This window comes from Phascolarctos cinereus, unplaced genomic scaffold (assembly GCF_003287225.1).
Source record: "Phascolarctos cinereus isolate Bilbo 61053 unplaced genomic scaffold, phaCin_HiC Scaffold_3;HRSCAF=262, whole genome shotgun sequence".
In the NCBI taxonomy this organism is placed as follows: Eukaryota; Metazoa; Chordata; class Mammalia; order Diprotodontia; family Phascolarctidae; genus Phascolarctos; species Phascolarctos cinereus.
Genome location: NW_027555736.1, coordinates 167360419 through 167378579, shown reverse-complemented (window position 1 = coordinate 167378579; position 18161 = coordinate 167360419). Strand labels below are relative to the sequence as shown.

The 18161-nt window shown below is 39.2% G+C and overlaps 1 protein-coding gene across 11 annotated transcripts in view; it reads left to right on the top strand.

Moving 5' to 3' along the window:
- Window positions 1-16614, top strand: part of SEMA6D (semaphorin 6D) — a 69734-nt gene extending 53120 nt beyond the window's left edge. The window contains exons 8-19 of one of the 11 annotated variants that reach the window (XM_020973045.2): window positions 1789-1908; window positions 2535-2623; window positions 3719-3936; window positions 4027-4158; window positions 5144-5299; window positions 5396-5569; window positions 7508-7648; window positions 7753-7830; window positions 8196-8296; window positions 8663-8719; window positions 10330-10497; window positions 12869-16614. In XM_020973045.2, the coding sequence (XP_020828704.1) occupies window positions 1789-1908; window positions 2535-2623; window positions 3719-3936; window positions 4027-4158; window positions 5144-5299; window positions 5396-5569; window positions 7508-7648; window positions 7753-7830; window positions 8196-8296; window positions 8663-8719; window positions 10330-10497; window positions 12869-14148 (2714 nt within the window). In that variant the 3' untranslated portion in view covers window positions 14149-16614. The remainder of the gene's footprint in view (window positions 1-1788; window positions 1909-2534; window positions 2624-3718; window positions 3937-4026; window positions 4159-5143; window positions 5300-5395; window positions 5570-7507; window positions 7649-7752; window positions 7831-8195; window positions 8297-8662; window positions 8720-10329; window positions 10498-12868) is intronic. The other 10 variants (XM_020973488.2, XM_020973404.2, XM_020973330.2 and 7 more) reach the window with 10 other exon arrangements.
- The last annotated feature ends 1547 nt before the right edge of the window (window positions 16615-18161 follow it).

Genomic DNA, 18161 nt, shown 5'->3' with positions numbered 1-18161 from the left:
CATTTGACATTAAAGGAGATGAAGGATTTTTTACAGGAAAGCCTATAACCACTTGGATAGTATCTTTGACACAGGTGTGCTGAAAGTCAGATCTTTAAATAGGTTTCCAGAAGACATTGATGGGAAGTGAAAATGAAAGTTATAATAACTCCAAAAGAGAAGTGACTATTTAGGTGATAACAAATCATATGTATTATAGCAGAAAGACTGCTCTGTGTGGAGTAAGGAGACCTTATTTCTAGTCCTAGATCTGCTATTTAATTAGCTATATGAACTTAGAAAAGTAATTTTCTTAACTACTCTGTACCTCAGTTTCCTAACTGTAAAATGAAAGTAATGATACAACAGGGGCAGTATGATTTGGTGGATAGATTTGCTAGATTTATATGCTGGATTTGAATTCAAAAAGTCCTGAATTTGAATCTGACCTCTGACACTTAGTAGCTGTGTGTGTACATGGACAACTCAATTTAGTTTCTTCGAATCTATTTCCACATCTATAGGATGGGCATAATAATACTGTCAGGACCTACATCATGAGAGGCAGCGAGGTATAGTGACCAGAAGACCACCATTGGAGTCAGGAATACCTGAATTCAAGTTCTGCCTTTGACATATACTAGATCAGAGGTTCCCAAATTTATTTGGCTAACCACCCCGTTTTTAAAAAAATTACTCAGCGCCCCCCTGGAAATCTACTTTCTTTAATCCTTTAGTGATTTTTAAAAAAAAATTTGTATCATTTCAAAAAATATATTTTTTTAAATGATGAATCTTAAATTAATAATTTATTGTAAATTTGCGGTTTTTTTCCTGCATTGAAATTTTTCTGATGCAATATTGCATCATGTAACCATATAGTATCATATTGTAAACAAGTCATTACACACACACATATTCCTGCCAATGCATGCTGGACTTCCTAACAATGCACAACATGTTTGCCTACCAACACTTGCTTGTTAAGACCTGTCGGCAGACTTGACCACTGATTGGTTATAACTTACATTTTGTGTGTTTATTTGGAAAATAATGTATTTACCATGACTTTAACTCTATTACACAACAGATGTAACATGTAGGAATGATTTTTCAAAATTTTCTTTTCTTCTCTTCTTTCTTTATGCTTCCACTGCCCCCTTATTTTTGTTCAATGCCCCCACAACTGCACCAGAGGCTACTACTACCCCCCCATTATTCTAGTGCTTCGGGGGGTGGGGGGAAATCACCCACTTTGGCAACCTCTGTAACTAGATGAATGACTCTTAGCAGTTTCTCAAGGCCTCCAGGAAACTCTGTAAAACTTTAAGTTAGAGAGGAGTTGTTGATTTGCCTCTGTTGGGGGAGTTTTCCCACCAAGATTTCCCCACATAGATGCAATTACAGGTCCAAATAAAAATGGAAAAAAAAAAGCCTACCTCCCAACGTTGCTGGGAACTTTAAATGAGATAATGCATGTAAACTATTTACAAACATTAAATCCCTAAATAAATGCTAGTTATTAGTATTTACCCTGATTATCTCAAAGGATTTTTGCATGTATCAACATAAATTTATAGCTTAGAGACCATCTGAGCCAGCCCCTGTTTTCAGATGTGGACTCTGAGGCCACATGACACACATACAAAGTATTATTATTGTGACTAAGAGATCATAAGCTATCTGAGAAACGGGAGCATCTTAGTTATCTTTGCATTGGCCTTTGTGCTCATCTCTGCACTTTACACATTGTAGAAGCTTAATGTTTTATTCAATTGCTATATACCAAATCCAGAACTCTTATTTCAGATGGCAAACTGTATTCTGCAACAGTAGCCGATTTCCTGGCAAGTGATGCTGTCATTTATCGGAGCATGGGCGATGGATCTGCCCTACGAACCATAAAATATGATTCCAAGTGGATAAAAGGTACCTTTGAAAAATGGAGGCATCTTAGAGCCAAAGATGAGCCAGCCAAGGGCCCTGGGAGGGAGGAGGTCCAATAACAGACCGTTGTTTATTATCACATTCTGCTTCTGGCAGAGTCTAGGGAAGGGAGCCTTTGACTGGGAGTCAAGGGACCAGAATTCACATCAGGAGTCTGACCTCAGCCAGGCTCTTTTTCATGTGATCCTCGGCAAATCCTTGCATACAATCCTAGTAAGGGTGAATTTGGTGAATGTCTACAGACATAAGAATTGAGAAACTGAACTGTTTCTTTGGACCTGGAATTCAAGGTTTTATTTGCAGTGTAAGAGTTTTTCTTTCCTGGTTAAATAGGTTAATGAATAAATCTGTAGAAACAAAGACCTTTGCTGTAGTATAATTCCCTGCAGACCTTTTTACAGTCCATTAGCTGACATTAAAGACTCCCAAGTTCATCGAAGCTTGAATGCACCTATATTTGAACTCCTTAAAATCTTTGGCATATCAGAGCTCCTGTTGACTTGTTTGTATGTAACTAAGGGACATCTGTCAGTCATTCATAGCACTCAGCGTCTAATACTAATTGAATTCTCCTTTAGATACCAGTTTGTCTTCAATTTTTCTTTCAGAACCACACTTTCTTCATGCCATAGAATATGGAAACTATGTTTATTTCTTCTTTCGAGAAATTGCTGTAGAACATAATAATTTAGGCAAGGCAAGTATATGGTAACAGACTTATGTTATGTGGCACTGTGTGGGAGTGAGAGGCTGATCTGGGAGAGTTAGTGATATAGTTGTGATACCTTCGTGTATGGCTGCACTGCATGTCCTCCATAAAGGTTTTTTGGCTATCTTGGGAAGAGTATTGAATTTGGAGTCACAGGACCTGAGTTCATATCTTAGGTTGCCTTGCCTCTTACTATTTGTGTGACCTTGGGCAAAGCATTGGGCCTCAGTTGACCTCTTTAGGTACCTTCAAACCAGACAGCTTTCATCTTACGATAGTGACTCCTGGGGAGACTTGAACAATGTCCAAAGGAGAAACAGCAGCTTTGAGACTCTCATTTTCTCTTATTTTCATGGGTTTTTATCTATAAGTTTCGTCTTTGCTAGTTTCTTAACCCTCTAGAACTAGTCTTTTTTTCTGAATGACACAAAGCTATTTCAAAAGTAGACTACTATAAAAAAAAAGACAAAAGAAGGCTACATCAGGAATGAGTATTCTGTAACTAAGACTTATATGTGTTACTCTCCATCCCACCCCCACATGCACATGCATGCATACATAGGTATGCACACACTTCCCTGCCAATAGTAGATTCCATGGACAGTAAGAACATCTGGGAAGAAGTTAGGTCAGATCCAGGAGAAGCAGCTAGGTTGCTCAATGGATAGAGCACAGGATCTGGAATCAGAATGACCTGAGTTCAAATATAACCGCAGACACTTACTAACTTTGGTGACTCTGGGCAAGCCGCTTAACCTCTGCCTCAGTTGCCACATCTTTAAAATGAGAATAATAATAATCACATCTGCCTCCCAAGGTTGTAGTGAGATTCAAATGAGGTAATATTTATAAAATGTTTTGCAAATCTTAAAGCACTATATAAATAAGTTTTAGCTATTATTACTAAGATAGCCCCTCTCTCTGATTTGCTTAGTCTGGTCTGAATTCATTTTGTTTAAAAAAGGCTTCCTCTAAACCAGACAGTTTTCCTGTTTTGTATTGATCTCTTGAAAAACAGCTTTCTTTCTCCTGATTTTCCCCCCTATTCACATCCCTGCTGTTCTTCTTTCTTCATCTGGGCAGGCTGTGTATTCTCGTGTGGCCCGTATATGCAAAAATGACATGGGTGGCTCCCAGCGGGTCCTGGAGAAACACTGGACTTCTTTCCTCAAGGCCCGGCTCAACTGTTCTGTCCCTGGGGATTCGTTTTTCTACTTTGACGTCCTTCAGTCCATTACTGACATCATACAAATCAATGGCATCCCCACCGTGGTCGGCGTGTTTACCACACAGCTTAACAGGTGAGGGACTCAGTGCCTGACCTTCAGAGAAGTTCTTGGTTTCCTTGTTAGAATCTCCTAGGGATTTTTTTTCTCTCTCTCTTCTTACAGCATCCCTGGTTCAGCCGTATGTGCTTTCAGCATGGATGACATTGAAAAAGTATTCAAAGGAAGGTTTAAAGAACAGAAGACACCAGACTCTGTCTGGACAGCAGTACCTGAAGACAAAGTCCCAAAGCCAAGGTAAAAAAAAAGAGAGAGAGAGAGAGAGAGAAGAAAGAAAGAAAGAAAAAAGAAAAAAAGTAGTTGAGGTAGGGGTCTTACTCCTGATATAGTAAAGAATCAAAATTGTAGAATCTTAGCCCCAGGAGAGATGGAAGGAAGCATCCAATTCCAACTTCCCACATAGTTCTGGAATTCCTTCCATGATATCTTTAGTAACTTGTCAGTAAAATTGGTTTGTGAATAGCACCTTTGCAAGGTATGGAATATGGAGGAATCATCGTATAAGTGGAAATAACATTTCTCCTTTGTGACTCTTCACCACTCCCCTGCCTCTTACTATTGTCCTTTCAGAATCATAGAATCACCCAGTCTCCCATATGGAATGGTCTTCTGAAGCCATCCAGTCCAGGGATTGTTATTAGTTTTCTGAGTCATAGACCCCACTGGTAATGTGGTGAAACCTATGGACCTTTCTCTGAATGTTTTATTTTTTCAATACATAAAATAAATTACATAGGACCACAAAGGAAACCGAGTATATTGAAGTATAGATGTAATTCCCCCCCCCCCATTCAGGGTCACAGACCTTCTAAAATCTATTGACAGATTACTGCAGAGCCCATGAACCCCAGGTCAATTACCCCTGATCTAGTCTATCCCATACCTAAATCCCAAATATTCTCTTCAACATACTGCAAGTGTTCATATAGGATCCATTTGAAGATCTCCAGGGATAGGAAAACCTGTCCCTTTTTGAGGCATCTCATGCCACTTTTGGACAGTTTTAACTGCTAGAAAGTATTTCCTTATTCAGTATGCTTCTCTGCCTCATATACCCATTGCTACTGGTTGTGCCCTCTGAGATCAAGCAAAATAAAAATGTGTTTCCCCAAATAAAGATGACATCCTCATTTCTCTATTACATATTCTCTTATTAACTTCATTATCTCGCCAGAACTTTGATTTTAGTGGAAGAAAAATTAATTGGCATTGGTCTTTTCAGGCCTGGCTGTTGTGCAAAGCATGGCCTTGCAGAAGCTTACAAAACTTCAATTGATTTCCCTGATGAAACCTTGTCCTTCATCAAGTCACATCCTTTGATGGACTCTGCTGTCCCATCTATCATTGAGGAGCCCTGGTTCACAAAGACTCGGGTCAGGTAGGTTTGTTCAGGGAATTACACCCATGTCTATTAGAGTTATTATTGGCTCAGCACTCAACTTTACCACATCGTTTTTCCTCTCTTCTTTGGTAGGTATAGGTTGACAGCTATTGCAGTCGACCATTCAGCTGGACCATATCAAAACTACACAGTCATATTCCTTGGCTCAGAAGCCGGAGTGGTACTTAAGATCCTGGCAAAGACTACTCCTTTCTCCTTGAATGACAGTGTGTTACTGGAAGAGATTGATGCTTACAACCATGCAAAGTAAGTATATTTTAGAAGAGTTCTTCTCCAGCACAGCCCAAATATTTCTAGTGTTTTCCCTCTAGTACTTTCCTCTTGGGGACAGCTAAGTGGTGCAGGGGATAGATTTGAGTCAGAAGACTCATCTTCATGAGTTCAAATCTGGCCTCAGATACTTACTTAGCTGTGTGACCCTGGGCAAGTGACTTAACCCTGTTTGCCTCAGTTTCCTCATCTGTCAAATGAACTGGTGAAGAAGATGGCAAACCATTCCAGTGTCTTTGCCAAGAAAACCCCAAATGGCATCACAAAGAGGCAGGTGAATAACAACAACCTGTCTTCTCTTAGACCCCTAAGTTAGTCATGGTTTGGTGTGGGAGTATTCTTTCAACAAAAAAGTCCCCATATTTGTCATTTTATTGGGTACATGAAGGCAGAGAAAGTGAATTATTGAGCAGACTAAAAATGGATCCCCTCTTGCTTTCACCTGGGGAAAGGGAGAAGTTTTTAACAACACCCCTGTTACATCTCTGAGTTATTTTAGGATGCCACATGCTAGCCAACAGTTACAAGTAAAAAAAAAAAAAGAATGTTTACACATCTTTTTCTGTGTTTTCTTTAACCCCCTATGAAATAATATCCAATAAAAGAGTTGGATAAAATCATGGTAAAGGATGCTTTTACCATAACAATATGGGGATTCAAACCCAGATCCTCTGGCTTCAGAACCATTACTCTTTCTGCTCTATCACATTGTTTCCCTTCCAAGATGTAGTTAATATATGCATTGAAGCATAAACTTGTTCCCTTGTTCCCTTTAAAAATCATGTTTTTCAACTGTATATAATCCAAACCAGAAAACTGACAATCTTTAAGAACCCTTTAGCCAACTTTAAATTTGATCAATCTTTTTACATCTATAATCATTACACAGACACACACACACACACACACACACACACACACACACACAGAGGTGCGCACACACACACACCACCTTTGAAACCACCTGATACTATGACCAAGCTGACAAGGCAGATGATATCCTGTTTCCTCTCTGGTATATGGGCAGAGGAATGTTTCCTAATCTGTTCTGTGGCATGTTTATTGGTTTTTCCAATGAAGGTGAGTCTAGCTTTCTTTTAGTTGAACTTAAGGAAAACTCCAGAGGGGAGTTCATAGGATTTAGACTTCAGAGGTCATCTAGCATAGCACCATTGTTTTATAGTTATTGAGCAGCTAGGTGGCACAGTGGACAGAGTGCTGGGCTTGGAGTCAGGAAGACTCATCTTGGTGAGTTCAAATCTGGCCTCAGACATTTACCTGCTGTGTGGCCCTGGACAAGTCACTTTACCTCTGTTTCCTCATCTGTAAAATGGGGATAATAATAGCACCTGCCTCCTAGGGTTGTTGTGAGGATCAAATAATATAATCATAAAGCACTTAACATAGTGCTCGAGTAGGTAGTATATAAACGTTAGTTATTACAGATGAGGAAATGGAGGCCCAGAGACATTAAATAAATTGTCCAAGGTGGGAACATGAGTCGAGTGGCAAAGCTTGTGGTTCAAACCCAAAGCTTCTGAGTCCTAAATCTGACACTCTTTCATATTTTTACATGTACAGGAAGATCCATTTTTTCCAAAGCAAAAGTAGAAATTCTGATTCTGGAGCTATGGATCATCAAAATTCTGAAGCTTCTCCTAACAGTCTTTAGGAACCCTTTACCCACCCTTAAACTTGACTTCCTTGGGCTTGATACTCTCAGAGAGGTAGAAGATAGAACGTGTAAATTATTACATTTAAGAGATGACAGACATCTACCTAGATTTCTGCAGGGAGTATTTATTCCTCAAGACATGCCCAGTTCCAGCAGACAGCTACATCCCAAGTGGCTGTCTTCTTCTCCAGCCCATGTGGCGTCTGACTTGAAACTTCCAAACGTTTCCCCCCAAACAGGTGTAATGCTGAGAGTGAAGAGGACAGAAAGGTCATCTCCCTGCAGCTGGATCAAGATCACCATGCCTTGTATGTAGCCTTCTCCAGCTGCGTTATTAGAATTCCCCTCAGTCGCTGTGAGCGTTATGGGTCATGTAAAAAGTAAGCTGCTTTTCTTTTTTCTACTTAACCTGGAAGCTGCCACGGGGAGACCTTTGGCTGATGGGAAGAACCCATGTTACCTTCTATTCTCATTTTTCATACAGATCTTGCATTGCGTCTCGTGACCCATACTGTGGCTGGTTAAGCCAGGGAGCCTGTGGCCGAGTGAAGCCTGGGATGCTGTAAGTGCTTGTTGTCACATTAGGCAAAATTTCATTTGTTCCTTTTGATGGTGTGTCAGGTTAAGGCACTGAATTCTAGCAAAGTTCTAAGAACTTGTCTCTTCCACTGTTACTGGGCATAGACATGAAGACAAAGGCAGGAAAACCATAGCCAGAAAAGGGATGTGGGTGTGGAGGAAAAACTACATACTGTTATCCTAATCATCCTCATTAGCAAGCTATTGAGCACGGACATTGTAACAAGGGAATATTTGTATGTAATGTTGTTTGCTTCTTTTTTTTTTAAAACCTTCCCCTATCTTGTATTTGCTAACCAGTTTTATGTTTTTGGTTCTGCTTTGATTGTCACTTGTATTCCTATGAAGGTTGTTAACTGAGGACTTCTTTGCTTCCCATAACCACAGTGCTGGAGGATATGAGCAAGACCCCGAATATGGCAACACAGCACAACTTGGGGACTGCCATGGTAAGACGAGATCACTCGGGCCTCTTGCTGCCACATTCGCACGTGGACGTTACTTGATGATCAACTTTCTATTAAGGACATTGTTCACCTTACCACCTAGCATTTAACTTAAAACTTCGCAAAAGCCAGGTTATTTGGTCTTGGGGAGTCAATAGGGAAGTTTTCCTTTTTTTTTTTTTTCTCCTCTTCACCTCTTAAAACTGCTTAGGAAATCTACAGAAAAGTATCAGAATAGGTTTTTTTGTTTTTTGTTTTTGTTTTTTGAATTTGCAGTCTTTTAATTTGACTTTTTTTACCTAGAACTTATAAATTTTTGCTTTCTTTTGGTTACTTTGCACTGATTACTTGTTCCTTTAATTCTTTTAGAAATTTTGCCTACTTCAACTACACCAGATTACAAAATATTTGGCGGTCCAACATCTGGTTAGTTTTTTTTAATTTTTTGAATTAATGACTTTTTCTTTCCTTCAGTTCAGCATTTTCAGCCCCCCCTCCTTTTGCGCAGTTTGGCACCCCTTCATTTTTGTGCTTTGACTCATAATCCCACTGATGGTAGTGAGAGACTTTTTGTCTTTCTGGACACCTCACCCCCGTGTAGCCGCATGTTAACAGTTTATCATTGACCAAGACTCATCCTTTAAAAAAAATTTTTTTAAAGAAGGCTAATTAACATAGACTGCATCTCAGCTGCACGCAAGTCAACCTACCTTTTTTTCCCCCTTCTCCTGCATTACGAATGTTTCTCTTGGCCATCTATGCCCAATGGATGGTAGAATTTCATTGCCTTCCCCCTCTCTCTCTTCACCTATCCTAAGACTTACAAAACAAATACGCATTTGCTAAAATGTGTATTTACAAGTTTTAGAAATGTTACCTAGTGTTTTGTGATCATGGAAATCATCAGGCCTTGTGGCCTGATGAGGGCTTTAGCTAATGGATTACAGAAACCAGGCTCTGATATATCATATCAGTGGGCTGTTTCCACATCTGCATCTGTGTCTTGTCACAGTGGATTGACCTAGGACCGTTTGCACGGGTCTGAAATGTGATCCTTGAGGTCTTCACCTAAAAGAAGTTTGAGCTTTTGTTTTGTTTTGTTTTCTAAACTTGCAGAAAATCCACTTAGCTGCTTTCTGTTCTAGGCATGCTAAAGCGTTTAAGTGTTTTTTGCTCCTACTGGCACTTCTAAAACTCCCTGGCATCTTCATTTCTCAGAGTAAAGGGTGGCAGGCCTGATCCAAGAGGGCATGTTTTCTAGGGAAGTGGTCATTGTTTTGCTTGTGGATTCCATTTCTTTTTGCATGAATCTCTTAACTCTTCTGAAGACATTTCTACAGGGATCTGGGGGGAACCTTGAGCAAAGTGCAGCTAGCCATTGCTTAAGGGTTCTGCCGTGGGCCATGATCACTCTGGAGGGAGGGGTGAATGATCTACAAACCGAGAATTATTCACACCTAAGAAGAGCATAACCAAAACTTGTGGGTGCCCTTTGTTTCCTGGGTCAGAAATCTATTTTTCTAATGTACCTCTTTTCTAAGCAAATTATACTATTGGTTAAGGTTTCTGAGCTTTAAAAAAATGCATATTAGGTTTTCATAAGCCCATATCTGGAGCACATAATATGCATTTTAAAACCTTCCATGAATATGCTTTTAAAAAAGAAAAACAAAACAAAACAGGAGGAAATTAAATAGCTCTCTGAAGGGAAGGAAATAGAAATTAAATAGGACTGACTTTTTTCCCCTCTCCCTGGATAACATGAATGGCCATGGGGTATTCAATGGGAGCTTCCTGGACTTGTTTATTTTTGAAACCTGTTCAATGTTGTTTCATACTTGCTTTTTTATTTTTGTTCCTCCCTTGAAAGGAAGGGATTCGACTTAGTTTCCTCAGATGCGTTTGTGTGAAGAGCTAGAAGAAGCTTTCTTTGAATGTCACTTATAATTTGCTAAGAAATGCCACAGACTAGTGAGGGGGAAAAACATTCTTTCCCCTACACACACACATTAATAAAAATCTGTTTGCCACCACAGACATGGAGGTATCCTCATCTTCTGTTACTACAATGGCAAGTATCCCAGAAATAACACCCAAAGTGATTGATTCCTGGAAACCTAAACTGACGAGCTCCCGGAAATTTGTAGTTCAAGATGAACCAAACACTTCCGATTTTACTGATCCTTTATCAGGTATCCCAAAGGGTAAGGCCTTACCAGGGAATACATTACAAACTGAGTGGAAACCTGACGTTTGAGGGCTCCCAGTGCAGGGTCACTGGGTCCTGAGGGTGCCTTGATTCCTTTTTCTCTGATGGCCCTTGAGAAGTGACACTGGGAAAGTTTTATGTGTCATTGCTTCTGCTGCTGGTCCTCTCAGGCCCTCGGGTGTCCTTAGGTTAAGTCTGAATGTGTTCTTTAACAGATGAAAGAAGTGAACAATTCATAAAGAGAGGGCTGGTAAAACAGCCACGCAGATGATCTTGATACATTGAATTTCTCCCTGAAGGAGCTAATGGTCTGAGAAAGATCTGGCAAGAAATTGGAAGCCCCTTCAAACAACGCCAGAAAACAATGCCAGCTAATTGGTGCCCACTAAATTAAAGGCATCTATGAGATTGTGTCCAGCAGCCCAGACTCTTGCTATATTTATTTTGGCATACACATACATACATACATATACATATATACACACACACACACACATTTTTTCCCTTGCTTATGATATCCCTACTAGTTAAAATTTCATTTAAATAAATATACATATGTGTGTATATACATATATATATATACACATATTTTTTCTTGCTTATGAGATCCCTACTAGTTAATGCTTCATATAAATAAATGTATGTATGTGTGTATGCACACATATATACATATACATACACATATATACTTATACACAAATACCCACATATATATACATATGTACACACATACACACACACATATTTTTCCTTGCTTATCATATCCCTACTAGTTAATGCTTCATATAAATAAGTGTATATATGTGTGTATATACACACTTATATATATTACACACTTTTTTCCTCACTTGTGATAGCCATACTAGTTAATCCTTCATAAAAATAAATATATAAAACATTTATATATTTATATTTTAAATTACACATAAATAAGTTTACTATACTAATGTAATTAAATATATTATAAATTAAATATATTAAATTATACATGAATATATATTTTTTCTATAAGGCATTTACTGGTATGGCTATCATATGAAACAAAGAATAGCAACCATTTTTCCACATCTGTCATTTTTATTACAAGAAATAATAAAAAATATGTTTGCTGGATCCTTTTGTACTGGAAAAAAAATCCATACTGTACTATTTATCTAACATAATATCAGGTTTCCAAACAGTTTTTATTTTTGTCAGTGCATTGTCATTTATGATTTCTCTTTGTTGATTTGGGATTTTATGTTTTCCTTTTAATCTGTCACTCATAAGTTTCTTTTTTTTTTACTAGCTTCTTTTTTTCCTCTTGTTTTAGTGAGCTCTTCATTCTGCCTTCTCTTTGAGTCTTTTATACAATGTCACTGAAATCTGTAATAACCATAAACATGACCCCTAAACTAATATTCAAAGGCCTTGGCAACTAACCCAAAGCAAGAAAATCTTAAAATCTCACTCTTATCTTCACTCACTCTGGGATAGTTGTGTCTATTGCATGTAACAGAGCTAGGTTCCTCCTTAAACTAACGTTGTTTTGACTGTGGGATGTCTGTGGTTGCATTAAAAATTCCAATAATTACTAATCCACTCTTCTTCTAGGTCTAAGTTAAATATCTCTCTTGAAGATTCTTGTACTTTGTTGCCCCACTAGTATGTAGTGCCTTTCACTAGACTCTGTGGATTTTTAAAGGAGTGTATAATTTGATTGAGAGTACTTCCCAGGCAAGAAGTATAAAAAAAAAAAAGATAATTGGAGCAAACACACTCCGGGAAACTAGTGACTCACAGCTGCCCAATGAATGCTTTCTAGTGTGTGAATAAAATATGTGTGACTATTAAAAAAAATCCTAACAAATTATCGTGATTTTATTAGCATGGTGTGTACATTTATGTTAGTTCTTACATGTTTTTTCATAATACCAGCTGCCCTTTGCTATGGATTTGTGGGTTAGGGAGAAAGGCATGAGACAAATCCCTTTACAATTCACTAATTGCCTAGCTAGACAACAGACACCTAACCCCAATTTTCTGGCAGAAATCCTTAAAGTTACTAAGATTACATAAACTTCTTATGCGATAAATAGCGAGATGTTGGAGGATGGTAGATAGACAGGCACTGGATCATCAGTGGAGCCTCGTAACAATGGATAGTCAGGGATGTGAATTCTGATAACAGTCCTTACAGCTATGGTAATCCTCTCACCTGGGAATCCCATAGTAAAGATGAAAAGTTGTGGGAGCTGTCACTCCAAATCAAGCTTGTTAACCCTATGGAAGTAGTTTTACTTATAACATGACAATAACCCTTTTTCAAAGCTACTTGCTGGAAGAATTGCTAGGCCCTTAACTTCTTTCCTGCATATCTATTACAGGTGTAAGGTGGGAAGTACAATCTGGAGATTCCAACCAGATGGTACACATGAATGTTCTCATCACTTGTGTCTTTGCGGCTTTTGTACTGGGCGCCTTCATCGCTGGTGTGGCGGTTTACTGTTATCGTGATTTGTTTGTTCGGAAATCCAGAAAGATCCACAAAGATGCTGAATCTGCTCAGTCCTGTACAGACTCCAGTGGGAGCTTTGCCAAACTCAATGGTTTATTTGATAGCCCCGTCAAGGAATATCAACAAAACATTGATTCGCCAAAACTGTACACCAACCTCCTGACTAGTCGGAAAGAGCTACCACCCAATGGAGATACAAAATCCATGATAATGGACCATCGAGGCCAGCCTCCAGAGTTGGCTGCACTTCCTACACCTGAGTCCACCCCTGTCCTCCAACAGAAGACCCTTCAGTCCGTGAAAAGCCAATCAGATAAGGCACATGGCGCTTCAAGGAAAGACACTCCGCAGTTTTTTCCTTCAAGTCCCCCACCCCACTCTCCACTAAGTCATGGGCACATTCCCAGTGCTATTGTTCTTCCAAATGCTACCCATGACTATAACACATCTTTCTCAAATTCTAATGCTCATAAAGCTGAGAAAAAGCTTCAAAATATTGATCACCCACTAACCAAATCAAGCAAAAGAGATCACCGGCGTTCTGTTGATTCCAGAAACACTCTCAATGATCTCTTGAAACATCTTAGTGACCCAAGTAGTAACCCCAAAGCCATCATGGGAGATATCCAAATGGTTCACCAGACCCTAATGCTGGACCCAATGGGAAATATGTCCGAGGTTCCACCTAAGGTTCCAAACCGGGAGGCATCATTGTACTCCCCTCCTTCTACTCTCCCGAGGAACAGTCCAACAAAGCGGGTGGATGTGCCCACCACTCCTGGGGTCCCAATGACCTCTCTGGAAAGACAAAGGGGCTATCACAAAAATTCCTCCCAGAGGCACTCCATATCAGCTATGCCTAAAAACTTAAACTCACCAAATGGTGTTTTGTTATCGAGACAGCCTAGTATTAGTCGTGGAGGATATATGCCTGCCACGGGAGGTGCGAAGATGGACTACATGCAGGGAACGCCAGTCAGTGTTCATCTGCAGCCTTCTCTCTCTAGACAGAGCAGTTATACCAGTAATGGCACCCTCCCTCGGACAGGAATAAAGAGGACACCATCCTTAAAACCTGACGTGCCACCAAAACCCTCGTTCGTTCCTCAGACTCCATCAGTCAGACCACTGAACAAATACACCTACTAAGACTTGTGTGTTCTATTCCTGGGTGTTTTAGCCTGTACTGGTTGTAGGGATGATGTTGGGGGGTGGGTACCTTAAGACAAGAGACTCGCTTGTATTTAAAGAGAACCAAGTGGCCAAAGAAACTGCTTGACTTTGGCAACTTCAGAACTTGCCACATGTAGCTACTGCAAGGCTTCAAAGTACTTGCTTAAAACAAACAAACAAAAAACAAAGGAAGGTGCTGGTCATTCCATTTCTTTTGTTTGGAGTTAAGGAGGTATAGCAATGGGGCTACTTTACGGTTATAAATAGGGAATACAGTACTCAGAAGAATCTGTAAGCAAATACTTGAAAATGGGTTCATTTTAGACTGCCATGATGTGTGGTCTTCCCATTAAATGTGAACATTTAATATGTATGCATTCACCTTGCCTCTTGCACAAATGTCAAAAAAAGGATGGTAATGTCTCCAAGAAATGAACTTCTAGATTACCAAGCAATTTGCTGAAAATTCAGTCTCTGGCCCAACTGTAGCATTTTTTTTTCATGTGTGGCATTTTGTCAGTGCCACCAACAAACTGTTGTGATTGTGCACGTGCTTATGCACATGTGTGTGTGTGTGTGTGTGTGTGTGTGTGTGTGTGTGTGTGTGTTGTGTATACACTAGGATCTACTTAGGTACCCATTGCATCTTTTATGCTTTGGAATTGTTTACATTGAGCATGACTGAACAACAGACACCAATGTCTTTGTACAGCAGTCCACTGGGTTGAGCTTTGATTTAGAAAATGGAGCCAGGATTCAAGTGATTTAGCTGGAATGATGTGGGACCCAGTGCCAGAATGTAAAAGTCCTAAGGAACTTTGTGCTGCTATTCATCCAACCTTCAATTATGATCTTGCCAGTTTTGAGGGATAGAGGTATTAAACATGAGTCCATGGTTTTTCCACCAGTATTTGGTAGCTTAAGCTACCTGTCCACTGTGAATCCAAACCCCAGTCATTTTAGAAACTTTGGACGTACCAATGCAAGGTTATGCCTTGGTTCTGTTCAATATTACCCTGTAGAAAAATTCTTCCGTGTCCTATCCCCCATATCCCTTTTCATGCCCACCATCTCTTCCCTTTTTTCTTTTAAGTGTATGAGAAAATCAACAATTGGCCCTACAGAAGCAGTCTGAGAAAGTTAACAAGTAGTGCAATCATTTTGTTTATGTTGTGTTATGTGAAGATTTTTCTCCAAAGTCATGCAGGTTATGACAATTTGCTGTAAATATTACGTGTGGGTTTACCTGAATCTGTGCATTTTGTGCCTTATTCATGAGAATGGTAAAAGTACTAGAATCTGTCCGGTGTTCTCACTATCGCACATCATTTTCCGAGTGCCAGTTGTGTTTCTCAACCAGCACCTGCAAAGTTGTTGTTGTTTTTTTTTTAAATCATAAAATGATCTGGAACAATTAATGGTTAAAACTTATACACGAACACACAGAAACCAGTCCAACCATAGAGCTGCGGCCTATCCTTTGCCATGATGAACATTCCACTCCTGTTTTCCTCCTGATGAAACACTGAGAATGTGAAATTGAATGAGGTTTCCAGGGTAATGTGACACCTGCCGAGATCTTGTAAAGAGATCATTTATGCGGTTTTACTGAAACGCTTGCAGCTGAGGATGTGCCTCACCGACGACTGTTTTAGTTAACACGTTGTTTATTGAAACTAATGTAGAAAGAACCAAGGCAGAGAGCATTCATGGATTATTAGGACAAAGAAAAAAAAGAGATAAAGCTGATTTCTATTATATTGTAGGGGGTGGGGGAGAAGAATTTGCTGAAGGCCAAGGTTTTTGTTTCTTGGTTTTTGTTTTTTACACACAACATAGAATAATGCAATTATTCTTTTCCTTAAAGGATATTGCTTGATAAAGAGCATTATTTCCTGAGAACTCTGGAAACCCCAAAACTGTCGTCTTTGTTCTTAAAACACTTCAATAGTGCAACTAAATTATCGTAGATTAATAATGAATTAAATCAACCAATCACCACCAACAAACACGGCTCAGTTCACCCACAACAAATGTTTGTTTGAATTCACTTTACCAATATTAATCCTGACTTGTGTAAAACTGAAACAATACTTGTGCGTGAGCCCTGATAACTTTCTGTAACATTGTGCTGCCTTGTAGAGTGTAATGTGAGTTCTATCAGTATTTATGTTGAAATTTCTAACATTCAATCTAGTCTCGATTCTGTTAATTTAATTTTTTTAAATGCTTTATCCATTTGTGCAAAGGTAAACACAGATTGTATCTTTTTTAATGGTACGGCATAAAAAAGTAACCCTAACTTGAAGTTACTCTATACTGTTTTATAGAGTACTTTAACATGTATAGATATCTTGTAAACTTGTATTGTGGATGTGTAAATACTATGTACTTTGGGTTTTTAACACCGCATGTAAAGTCAAAATAAAATATTCAACTGGATTACATCCTGCTTTTTTATTATTATAGCAGATAGGGACTGGACCAGCGATATCATTGGTATAGAGAGAAGAAACTCACTCTACCAGTGGTTGGCCAGCATCTAATCTGCAAGGTCATCTTAAGGAGTTGCTCAGAGTGTGGGATTAAGTTACTTTCCTAGGGTCACACTTGTCAGAGGCCAGATTTAAACCTGGGTCTTCTTGTCTCCAAGGCCAGCTTCTATCCATTACCCCACACTACTTTTCAGTTGTTATCAATTATTATAGATTATATAATGGAACTGGTCCAAAGGGTACTTGAAAACAAAAAGAACTTGTCACAGTTTAACTCTGTATCTATTAAACAGCTTAATAAAAAATTTCCTTAACTAGGAATATTTATCATCATGCTAAATGAATGCTACCATGACCTACCATTATGTCTCACACATTTTTTGCTGTGTAACTTTGTTCAGAGGCCTAAATTACACAGGCATTACAGTGAGTCATGGGTCATGGATGTAGTTATATAGACATTTTGAAAGACTCATGCTTTGATAGCCCCATATACTTTATTTTTTAGAATTTCATTTCAAAATTATAGCTGGCCGGTTGGGTTCCTCTGAATATTCCATCTATGTGGAGGTACCTTCTGGGCAAATGAGAGGTTGTGGTGAAGATAAAGATTTGGAAGTCATTTACAAAGAGGTAGGAGTGATTGAGTCTATAATTAAGAGTGTAGATTGGATAGAGGTTGGAAGAGACTATCTTTGAGTCTACGTGTAGCATGGTACTGGGAGCCATAGCTCCCAGGCCTCTCCCTGTTCCAAGAACGTTGCTTTTCATTCTCACCAAAATAAAAAAAAAAAGAGAGATAATTTTAGTGCTCTTCATATGTATGCTTCACAACTATCCCTTTAGCGTTGGGGATACATGTTAATAAGCACCATGCTATCTACTAGGGCATATATGATTGATTTCCCAGAAGTTGTGTCTGAAAGAATTCAGAGATTTGCTATATTGATTGCACTCGACCTGCTCTAAAAGAAAGATTTGTGACCTTGGCTTCAAGGCTGTGCCACTTAACCTGAGGTGCAACCTTGAACCACAGGTCTTGATTTCTTTATCTGTTAAAAGGAGGGGGTGGGACTAGATGACTTCTAAAGTCTCATCCAGCTTTAAGCTGATGGTCCTTATCTCTTGGTGTGTGACTCTGAGACTACTGAGGAGGAGCTTCAAGGGCTGCACTCAATCTGTCAATTAACAAGCACTTAAGCTCCTACTATGTGCCTGGCAGTGCTAGACACTAGGGATACAAAACGAATTCTTTTTAAAAAACCCTAAACAGTCCATGCCTTAAGGAGCTTACGATTCTGTTGAAGGAAGCAATAGACACCTATGCCGCTACATACAAAGCTGATGCAAGGTGATGTGGTGGGGGTGATGTATATTATTTGCTGAGGAAGGTCAGGAAGGGTTTCATGTAGAAGGTAGCATTTGTGCAGAGTATTGAAGGAAACTAGGAATTCTAAGAGGCAGAGGTGAGAATAGAATGTTTCTGAGAATGGG